The sequence below is a fragment of the Gossypium hirsutum genome, chromosome D05, assembly GCF_007990345.1.
Source record: "Gossypium hirsutum isolate 1008001.06 chromosome D05, Gossypium_hirsutum_v2.1, whole genome shotgun sequence".
Taxonomy (NCBI): Eukaryota; Viridiplantae; Streptophyta; class Magnoliopsida; order Malvales; family Malvaceae; genus Gossypium; species Gossypium hirsutum.
This window is the reverse complement of record NC_053441.1, coordinates 16100250-16112430: the sequence shown is the minus strand read 5'-3', so window position 1 is coordinate 16112430 and position 12181 is coordinate 16100250. Positions and strand designations below refer to the sequence as shown.

General features: G+C 33.7%; 2 protein-coding genes across 2 annotated transcripts; one reads left to right on the top strand and one right to left on the bottom strand.

Moving 5' to 3' along the window:
• Positions 1-5744: 5744 nt before the first annotated feature.
• LOC107905730 (stemmadenine O-acetyltransferase) lies at positions 5745-7109 on the bottom strand. Its single transcript, XM_016832456.2, has one exon. The coding sequence runs from the start codon at positions 7107-7109 to the stop codon at positions 5745-5747; it is 1365 nt and encodes a 454-aa protein (XP_016687945.1).
• Positions 7110-10107: 2998 nt separating this feature from the next.
• LOC107905729 (uncharacterized) lies at positions 10108-11320 on the top strand. The gene is made up of 2 exons (XM_016832455.2): positions 10108-10524; positions 10615-11320. Exons 1-2 carry the CDS (start codon positions 10416-10418, stop codon positions 11166-11168), a joined length of 663 nt encoding a protein of 220 aa, XP_016687944.1. The 5' UTR covers positions 10108-10415; the 3' UTR covers positions 11169-11320.
• The last annotated feature ends 861 nt before the right edge of the window (positions 11321-12181 follow it).

Below are 12181 nucleotides of genomic sequence, written 5' to 3'. Positions count from 1 at the left end.
TGCTAGGCCATATGTCACACACGAATGAGACACACGCCCGTATGGACGAAATTAGGCCATTTTAAGGCCACATTTCTTACCCATTCTTGGTTTCAATCTAAACACCTCAAATTTCATACTTATAGGCCATAACAAGACCTTTAATACAACCAATTCTTAGCTCTAAAAATGTCATATTATCACATATAACCTAACATTCTAAACTACCACATTAATAAATTCATACATTCGATTACCTATATCAACCATGTTTTACCAACTCATTCATCATCATGCCTAAAAACTATCCATCAATTAGCCACATCTATACATATATCAAGCATGATAAAACTACATATATATAAGTTGATTGGAAATATAAACAAAATGTAATTCTTAACATTTACACAAACCAATCCAACCCTATACATGCCATATAAACCATAGTATTAGTTTAAAAAACTACCGGGATGAGCTAGATAGTGTGACTTGATGTGTTGATCCGATCTCCCAACCCCACGTTAATCTAAAAGAATATTAAACAACATAAGTAAGCTTAATGAAGCTTAGTAAGTTTGATAGGTTAAACATAAATCTTACCAAACTTAATATAACAAATCATTTAAGTAAATTATTCATGCAATCTCCCTGTCAATCACAACCTTAATCGATGAACACACTTCTTTCAAATCAATATCAACAATAAATAATAAATCTTTCAATTTCAATTACATAAGTCACTTACCAAATCTTACCCTTTCGTAGAACGTCTTACGGATAAGAGTACATCATTTTCAGAATCTTGAGGGCTGAATAAAAGCACATAAGTGCTAAACAGAAACCCATAAGGGTTGAACGAAAACCCATAAGGGTTAAGCAGTAGCTCAAAAGAGCTGAACAAAAACTTATATGAGTTAAACAAAAGCTCGTGAGAGCTAAACGAAAAGTAAACATGAGAGTTAGCAACAAATGCTGAACCTCGGTTTACTTAGGTAATTTGCCACATTTTCCTCCAATGCCGTCAATTCATCGATTACTGAATGTACTCATATCCCGCGTTCCATTCGTTTCGAACATTCAATTCAATTTCATAATTTTAACAATATTTCTTTTTCCTCAATAGACATGAACAAATACATAATACCAATCATCAATTCAATATATATGTATATATTTATATTTATATTTATATATTAAATTTTAACCATACAAACTTACCTGGGTTAAATTGTAAGATTTGCAAAAGTTCAGGGACTATTCTGCTAATTTTCCCTTTTCACGAGTATCTACAGGCTCTTGATCTAAAATATAAAATTACTCATTCATTAACATATAATTCAATTCCAATTCACTTCACAATTTATACCCCTCAATTTTTGAAATTACACAATTACCCCAACTTTTCCCACTTTTGAAATTGAGTCCCTTCACTAATTAGTCTATCAAATGAACTGATTTTTCTCAATTGAAAATTTATCTAAATATTCTAGGCTATCATACAGCCCTTGATAAATATAAATTTAATACCAAACTCTAATATTTAGCCTTTTCACAATTTAGTCCTAAAATCAATATCTATCAAAATCACTTTATAAAATCATCATACAACTAAATTAAAGCTCTAAATCCATGTTATTTCATCAAAAACATCCAATATTAATCAATGGTAATTCTTTAAAATTCTTAATAAAATAAAAAACTAATGAAATAGTTAATTGAACCTAATTGTAAAAGTCTTAAAAACATGAAAAAATTCAAGAAAAATACAAGAATTGAACTTACATGAAGCAAAATAGAAAACCAGCTTCTTAAGAGCTCTTCAATGGTGTTTTTAGGCTGAATTTTAGAGATGAAATGTCTAGAAATCATCCTTAACCATTTGTTTTAATTTTTTAATTCCCCAAATAACCATTTTGCCTCTAAATCATATGATTTTTTTGTTTCTTTTCCGTGCTTATGCCACCTCAGCCATCTCCCTTGGCTAATTTACTCTTTAAGTCCTCCTTATTTATCATTTAAGCCATTTAATCATTATATTTTAATTAGTAAGTTTTGCACCTTTTTCAATTCAGTCCATTTTAATTAATTAACTATCAAAACATTAAAATTTTCTAACGAAACTTTAATATTAATTTAATGACACTCCATATATATTTATAAAAATATTTACGGCTCATTTTATAGAATCGAGGTCTCGATATCTCGTTTTCTAAACCATTTAACCTAATAAATCATTATAAAACACAAATCACTAATTCAAAACCTTTCTAAAATCACATTTGACTCGTAAATACTAAATAATAAAATTTATGAGGTTAATCATCGGATTTGGTGGTCTCAAACCACTATTTTCAACACCAAGCTATTACAAATTTCGTGAAACTAAATTGTATATTTATATTTTTGAATTAAATATTGTGTATGTGAATTAAATTGTGTAATTGACATGTATGAAAATTGAACACAAATCCAAGTATACCCGATAAGTATTAAGTCCCGTTTGAATAAGTGAAATTCGATGGATATAAGGTTCCCGATTGGTTGTGGTCTTGCATGTGTTGCGGACACACCATAGCTCGGAAGAGTATCCCGTTATTAACTCTCATGAGCTTCCCGTTATATGGTTCTTGCGAGCTTCCCGATAATAGCTCTTCAGAGCATCCTGATTTGGTTGTGATTCTACATGTATTGTGGACACACCGTAGCTCTTACGGGCGTCTCGATATATGGCTCTTCGTGAGCTTCCCGATTAAAGGCTCATTGTGAGCTTCCCGATTAATGGCTCTTCGGAACTTCCCGATATTGGCTCGCTTGAACTTTTCTGATATTGGCTCGTATGAGATTCCCGTTAATGGCTCTCTAGAGCTTCCCGTTACATGGCTTGCATGAGCTTCCTGTGTTATGGCTCGAAAGAGCTTCTTGTTTATGTACTCGTATGAGTATTCCCGAATATGAATTGACGGACTATAGATTTGTACACTTCAAGTGTACTACCCATGTATCCATCGATATTTCAAATGATTCAACGGGTCAAGTTCTGACATGAAACCACATGAAATTGAAGTGAACCATTACCCGTATATACTTGAATTACATGAAATTGATATATAATCACAAGATTGAATAGTTTATGTAGATGGAAGTTTGATATCCAATGAGTTCATATATTTCTTGATATACATATGAAATACATGACTAACATGTTTGATGAAGTTATATGTTTAGGCTATTGGCCAAATTGTTGAATGTATTTTGTATGCTTACTTTTAATGTAAATGAATGGTAAGTTAATTTCTGTTATACGAACTTACTAAGCATTAAATGCTTACTTGGTTTTATTTCCTTTGTTTTATAGTACTTGGAAGCTCGGAAAAGTTAGAAGCGGGTCGGAGCTACATCACACTATCTCTAAGGCTTTTCGGTATATGTAATATACTAGAACTTGGTTATAATGGCATGTATAGGATATTTTGGCAAATGTTAGCATATATATATGTTTTAAATTGTAACTAGCCATTGGGATGGCTAGTGATGACATGTTTTGATGTATATTTATATATGAGGATATACCATGTTTGTCATGTGTGTGCTTGGTATGGTTGTGTTAGATTTAGTAAATTAGACATAAACATGTATAAGTGTGTATTTGATTAATTTGGTAAGTTTATGTGTTTGAACAAATAAGTAAGTTTGTAAACTTGAACATATGAGATGATATATCATGCATAAGACTTGGTTTTGGCTTGATTCAAATGTCTGGAATTGGCTTGAGGATGTGTTAAAATGTTGTTGTAGGTGAAAGACAAGTTGGGTAAGAAAAGTGGCCCTTGAAAATGACCTATTTTCGTCCACACGGGCAGAGACACAGGCGTATGTCTCAGCCATGTGTCACACATGACCAAACACATGGGTGTGTGATCTGGCCGTGTGTCCCCTGCATCCTTAAAATTTAGAAACAAAATGTCTAGGTATTTTCTCACGGCCTAGCACACGGGCATGTGGCTTGGCTGTGTGACCCCTGCACCTAATTAATGCAAATTAAATTGTTCAAACGGCCTAGCACACGGGCATGTGGCTTGGTCGTGTGACCCAAGTTAATAAGCACCCTAAATTGGACACGGGCTGGGACACGGTTGTGCGCCTCTATTTCGAATGCCCACACAGCTTGAGACACGGACGTGTCTCTTGGCCGTGTGAGCCACACGGCCTGGCCATATGGGTGTGTGTCCCCTGCACCTAAGAAAAATTTTGAGATTTTGCGAAAAATTCTCTGAGTTTTCGATTTAGTCCCGACTTGTTTCTAATGCATATTTTGGGCCTCGAGGACCCATAAAAGGGACAATATGTTTGAATATGATTGACTTTTGTTATGAATAGTAAATGATATGGGTTAATTGTATTTGATCTGTAAACTCCAGTAATCTTTCGTAACTCTGTTCCGGGACGGATATGAGTTAAGGGTGTTACAATTAACAATTCAATTGATCAACTAAAAGTTTTTGTTAACAGAAGTGCTTATTATTATTATTATTATTATTATTATTATTATTAAGTAATCAATAAGATACACTTTTTTTAAGGGCAATTGTGTTTTTTACTAAGGGCGTTTTTCACCCTTTTGCGTTATTTAAATGATTTATAGATTTTTGTTGAAGGAAGTACTACATATATTGATTTTTTTATAGAGAAAGAATCATTAGTGGGTGGGTCCTAGTGTCACGATCATGGGCTTGGGCTTTAACCAAGCAAATTGTGCGGCCTTCAATGGAGCTTTACGTTCTAGTGTCATGATCACAATCTTGAACTTTAATCGAGCGAATTGTATAACCTTAGGCAGAGCGATAGGTCTTAGTGTCACGGGCCTAAACTATAATTATGCGGCCTTACACGAAGAATTCGCTTAAAATTACTTAAATCAATCTGGATGCACCGAAGCTAAAAAGTTACTAAGTGAAACAAGCAAAAGGTTATAAAAAAAAAACCTCTAAATACTCTTTATATATTGATTAAGCAAGCTAAAAAGTAAGAAAAACTATAAATGCACTGAAACTAAACTATAAATGCACTGAAACTAAAAAGCTATTAAGCGAAACAGGCAAAAAGCAAGAAAAGTAGAAGAAAAAAAACACTCTAAATACTCCATGTATTGATTATTCAAGCAGAAAGTAAGAAAAACTCTAAATATTTGTTGTGTATTGATCACTCAATGGTGAATGATACGGAAAGCCTCAATATAGCTCCCCTTAATGGCATAAACTAAATTACATCAAGGTTCACATTTAAACTTATCTACAATATAGAGTTTTAATGAAGGTTGAGTTCCCATTAATTGTACATTGAATAATTCACTTTTACACTAATCTATAAGATAGAGTTGTAAGAAAAATTAAACTTTCTACTATCTTATGTTTAGAATACAAATTACTCGAATGTTTATCGGATCACGAGCAATTTAACTCGATAATGAGCGCCTTAATCACAATCACAAACCTTGATGCACGGGTCTTAACACTAGCATAGGTGTCCTTTTGGGCTGAACTTTCGTAGCTTGATTGTTGGGGTCTCAACCTTCATCTTGCCGGTCCATTTCCACTTTGGATGTTGGACTGGATGGTCACGGTGATGAACTAATCTCATTCATCACATTGGTCAAATTCTAATTACCAGCAACACAACATACACTTGCAATTTACCATAGTTTTTACTGCATATCTTTTTCTTTCATTGCCAGAAAAAAATAAAAGTGACTAATCGATGTGAACAAGCTAATGCAGGAATGAGTTGCTGATCATCAAAGGACTGGGATCAAACATAGCCAATTGGAGGAGCTCCCCGTCACGTTCAAGTGCTGCCATGTGTTGTTCATCCAAGGTCACCCATGCTTCTATGCCATCACCAGCTCCGATGTCCACCAGAATGATGAGATTCATGTACACTGCATTTTCCATCCCAAAACTGCTGACCCATACAGGTTTTCCCCATCCAAAGTCAGCTTCGTAAAACCCCAACTTACACCAACTGGTGAACCCATAATGCTCCAGTCCTTCTTTGGAGACCTCATCACCTATTTCTGTAAGAGCTTTAGAAAACAGAGATTTCCCTTGATCATTATCTCTTAGTTTCTTTATAAGGTCACCATCAACCCTTGATATTGCTTCCCTCAACCGTCTTACCAAGTCAGGCAAATCTGACAAATTCTCAGCCTTGCTACTTTTCGCTGATGCTACCCACAGGAGATTACCCGTAGAGTTCTCCATGTTGTGCGCCATTCTTCTCCGTAGATTTACTAGGTGGGTCAATAAAGAAGGTCTACTGCTATGGCGACCATTTTTTTCTTTGGAAGCGGCCATGGTGCACTTCCATAAGAAAGCTGAAACAGTCTCAACTTGAGTAGGGCATCGGACGCCTGAGATGGTAGCTTGGGCCTTGAGAGCGGCTACTGATGAAGCACCGAATACGATTCTCCTAGTAACACTCTTGCCTTTCTTGAACAAAGAACCCCACATCACCAGTGATGAATCCCTAAGCCACAAATCATCGGTGGCGGGGAACAAAGACGTAGAAATGAAATTGGGATATATAGCTTCCTTACAGCCACGAGCTGTTGCACTCCACCCTTTGAGAAAGGTGCTTAGGGCGGCGCCGTCGAGAATCTTATGTGAAATGCATATGCCAATGGCCATACCGCCACAGCGGAACTTGTTCACTTGAATATTGGTCACACAAGTTCCTGCAACCGGTTCGTTCGAATTGAAGTCGAGGGGAAGGAATTTAGGCAATAAGAGGAGGTCGGGTCGATTGAGGAACTCGTGGAGATGACAGTTCACTCGAGCTTCAACGAAATAAGCTACTTGGTCGTCGCACGTGATGGACAAATCATCTTTCATCCTTCCTGCAAGAGGGTAAAAGCGTGTTAAGGTGTTGGATAAAGATTTCTTCAGCAGCTCGAATCTGTTGGGATCCATCTCGAGATGGCTAGTGGAGTCATAATCCATAGGGTAAAACAGGATGATAGGAGCATATGGAGCTGGAATAAGATGGTCCAAAAGCGAAAGTTTGAAGATTTTAAGGTGTGGAGGTGTTGGAGAAGATGGTTTTACGAGTTGCGTAGAAATGATTTCCACTTCCATTTTCAGTATTTTTGTCTTAACTAAATCCACTTAGTTTTTGAGCAAGACTAATAGCTTCAAGCAATATATATATATGTATGTATATGCAAAGGTGAAGCTGAAATGTCTAGAGTGAGATCATCACCAAGCACTCATTTACAAAGATTCCTCTGCTGTCGTTTACTGTAATTTTAGATCAGAGGCGAATCCTTTCAACATTAGATGCTGTTCCTTCTAAGATTGGATGACATATAGAAGAAGTCGGATTTGTCAAATAAAGAGACTAAAGCTACCACCAAATTGATCCTCTAGTCTCCACGTCATCGTCCTTGTTATCATCGTCTCTAGTCTTATTTCTTTGGTTTATTGATAATATTGAAAAGGTTAAATTATGATATTACTCCCTCTACTTATCCACAATATCCTCCTATTTTTTAGATTTAAAATTCCGGTTGAACCATTATTGTTGTTTATAATTTTTGTCAAAATTTTGTAATTTAACATATTTATTTTTTGTTACTCATATGTAGCGCTATATGAAGAGTCTAATCAACATGTCAACTTAGAAAATTTTGATTAAAAAAAATACTAACAATGTGGACAAGTTTGATGGGAAATGTAAATGATACCGAGGTTTCTGCTTACTTGGACTCTAACACTAGTGCGAGCTGTTATTCAGACCCTTTAATTAATTGATTAATTAAGCATACCACCAAGCTTTTGTTTTGGGGACTTACTAGTTGTTTTATGGAAGATTTGCCGTCCGAATCTCAAAGAACTTGTGCTATATTCATGCAACATGTCAAGCCAAGCATCTCTTTATAGGAATATATTATTTTGTGTTTCCTCCACCATATCTCTTGTTATCATCTCTGAAACGATCATTATCATGTGACATAATATTCACCGCACGTGATCCTTACTAACAATTGAATTAGCGCATTTGGAAAATGCATATGAAGCTGTGAATCTAGTCACCTCACTCGATTGTTGTTGCTACAATTCCTATTGTTTGTTTTTAGGACGTGGGCTCCTTACATGGGAAAAAATACGCCCCACTTTATTTCTACACGTGCATTCCTTATCTAGATGTTGCATTTTGTCAAAGTGATGCTTCTTTTGAGCCATTCATTCTTTTCTCTACGGATTGCTTCTTGTGGCCTACTTTTCTTTTTCTGAATCCTTCTACATGGAAAAAACAATGCCCCCAATTATTTCTATGTAGGCCACTTGTTTGAAATGTCCTTATTTAGCTGTCTAGTCCGGATCCATTTTGAAAAATATATTTACCAAGTACTCTAATTTTTTTAGAAATCCAATCAAATATAAAAATAATAATTAAACTAATTCGAATTTTACCCTGTGGTTTGTCCATTACTATTTTAAAGTCTCGCCCAATAATTTAAATACGAGTATTTTATTTTTATTTTCTAAAAGATTAAAGCCACTCGATTTGTTTGAGATAATTATTAATTTTTAACTTATAAATTGTAAATTGAACCAAGATGAATAATTTAAATACGAATAAATTACCGTATTAATCATCTAAGTACTAATAATTTTTTTATGACTCATTTATAAAAATTTACAAAATTATAGAAAAGAAAAAAAAAAGACGAGAGAGAAGAGAAGAATATAATAGACCCTCAACATCAATTTCTTACTTGACCTTACAACTCATAACAGCCCCTAAAAAGTATCGTTTCATTAATAGGTTCTTATCCGTTCTCATTTATTACAAAAAAAATCTAATGAAACGGTATTTTATCCAACCTTTTAAAGTTGTTCTTATAATAATTTTAATTTTCAACATTTATATATTTTATTAATTTAGTTTTAGTTTTAAAATTTTTAACCCTTAATATTTACAAATTGTGTATTTTAATATTTTTTGCATTTTAATATTTTTTTATGACATTAAGAGTAAATTTTAAAATAATGAGAACATATAAAAATTATTATATTATATTTTTAGATGTTTTCATTTTTAGTATATTTTCTCTATTAAATTTAACTAATAAATTTATTTTTTTAATTTTTAGGTAAAAAAGAAAGTAAAATTGAAAAGAAAAACTAAATTACATACGTCTAAAGAGGTTTAATCTTTTTAGAATTTATACTAAATTGACACAAAACATAAATATTGAGGATTAAAATTACAAAATTACTAGTATGCTAATTTTAAAAGCGGCCAAATCTTATTCTCACTAACCAATTGGTTATTAGAAAAAACAAAATCAAATAATTGAATAACTATTTTACAAATTTTTTTATAATTAAATCACAAAAAAAAAACCTTACTACTAATTGACTCATCTCCACCCTGTGTAGTTTGTACTTTAAATAATAATGGAAAAATAAAATTGAAACTCAACTTAAATTATGACTAAAACCGATTACTTGTAGTCATTATAAGCTAGGGGTGTTCAAATTTCGGTTAAAACTGAATTAATCGACCGAATCAATCTAATTGTGTTAATCGATCGATTAACCGATCTAATTTGGTCAAAATTCGATTAATGATTTTTTTCAAAGTTCGATTATTGGTTAATTTGGTTCAAATTCGGATAATTAACCGAACTTAATAATTAATTATACAAATTATATGTAGTTTTAATTTGGTCAAATGAACATTATCAAAATTTTTTGATATGTTCTATACTTGTTTTGACCAAAAATATAAAAAATATAAATTTTGGTTAATCAACTTAATTAACTGAAATATTTTGGTTCAGTTAAATTTTTTTAAAAGATTTCGATTTAATTAATAATTAAAAGATTAAAAAAATTAATTAACTTAATTAATACTAATTCGATTCGGTTAACATTTGTAATCACTTCTCATAGTTTGCATCCCTTTATTCTCGATCTAGACCGCTTACCTGTGTACTTGGGATGTGGGCTATTGGGCCTTTAATTAGTGGCCTAGTTTTCAAGCAAGGCCTTTTATGGTAAGTATCCACTGTCCATCACCATCTCTTACCAAACCTACCATTTAAATCTGAATATATTGTAAACAGTCAAAAATCAAAGGACATGTGTTTGAAACGCTCCTTCATCTCTCATTTCCAATTTCAAATTTTAAACCTTACTTCACTGTCTCGCAAAAAAACGGCCGACATACTGAATCAAAAAAGTAATAAAAATAACAACACCCAAGAAAAGTAACCAAAAAAGTTGAATCAAAGCCAACGCCACAAAAAGTTGAAACAGTCTCGACGATTCAAACATACCTTCTGCTCTCTCAATCTTTCTCGACAAGTAAGCTTCGTTAATATTCTGTTTGAAACTCCGCAGTTTCTCTGTAAGAGGGGAAAATTAGACAACATGTCCAAGATGAGATACGATCGTAAGCCTCCGCTTGCTAAATCGCCTATCCGCGTACGACCCCGTCGTGTCCTCCGTTCCAACTCAACCTCCCTGCAAACCCCGCCAGGTTTCTACGGTTATAACTCGTGATTCATTTCGTTTTCGTTTTTTTTATTGGTTTGGTTTTTTAATTGGGAGTAAATGTTTGTTTGTAAAGGTTCTTTGACGAAATCCCAAAAGCCGGTTCGTGCTTGGACAGGCGAAGAATCAGTGATTCGACCCGAATATCGGTCCATTTCTTGCGAGTTACAGGCTTTGGCTACGATGGTTAAATGTGAAGTTGGGAATGGGGAAAAGGAAAACGCTGGTTTTGGTGAGACCAGTATCGGCGCCAAGTCGACTAGTCTGTTTGAGAGAGGCAGGTTCTACGAGGAGTACTCGGCGAGGAGAAACGAGAGGCTTAAGAGAAGGAAAGGCGAAACCGGGACGGAGTCAAAGAGTGGGCACCATCATGGACTTGGTGTAAACATTGAATCATCAAAGAAAAGAGAGTCGAAGAAGCTGGAGAGCTTTAGGAAATCGGTGTCTGCTGCTTATTCCGTGGAGAGGAATGAGAGTCAGACTCCCAGGTATCTGCTCCGAAGCATGAGCAAGGCTAATGAGAATAAGTATAAGAAGCCTCCCCTTGCTGTCAATAATTACAACTCGTCTATGTCTGTGACAGGCACTGCAAGCAAAACTACGACTAGACGAGTTGGTAGAAGGGTCTGAAAATTGAAAACTGGATTTCTATTAGGATTTGTTTTTTTTAAAGAAATTTGGGCTTCCATTCTTTTTAATGGATTATGATTATGCTTTGGATTTAGTAGGTAAATGCTTTTGTTTGATGAATATGAATAGGACATGCTCAAATATTTGTAGCATTCAGTTTTTATATTTTCTTGTTAAACAAAAGCATAGAAACAAAGAAAAGGATTTGCTGAATATGAAATTTGCTGCTTCTCTTCATTCATCAACAGTAATGAGAAGCTATAAAAATTGTTTGCTGCAGAGTCTTCACTCCTTCAAACATCTGCTTTGAGTTTCTCTGTGACCAAAAGTTATTGAAACCTGTAGACAGTAGGAAATCGAATCAAATATAAAAGCCAATAACAAATATATACTCTGATTTATTGATATTTAAATGACACAATTTAAGGACTTGCGGGGATCAAACAGAGGACGGGACGAGAACCAAAATGTGAATCATAAGAGCAAATCAGCAGACTCCAATCTGGCTGTATAATTTGACGAGGCAGGACACAACATTTGAAGGTTGATGTTTGTTGGTACCATTTGCCAAACTTCAGACTTTACTAACCTATCCTTTTCCTCTGAAATGAACCTTAAAAAAAAAAAACAACCCTTTCAAATTATTAGTCAAATTTAAGGTATTTGTGTTTCAAAATACATTTTTTATTTTTTTGTGAGAGTAATGTCGAGTTTAGTATAAAGTTCTCACTATTGAGATATAATGAAAGAGAATTTTGACTGATAAATTTGACTTAGAATCTCGACTCCAACAACTATTGAGTTTGGCTTTAATATTTTGATTGTCATTTAAGTTTGTGTAAAAAACTAAATTTTGGTAAGTATTTTTTTAAGGGTAATCTACCTCTACTATCATTAAATTATTAATAAATTTATATTTTAGTAATTTAATTTTAAAAAATTACAAAATGATAAATATAACTAAAAATTCAATAGCTTAAATAAAAATTTTTGAATAATTTAATTATCATTTT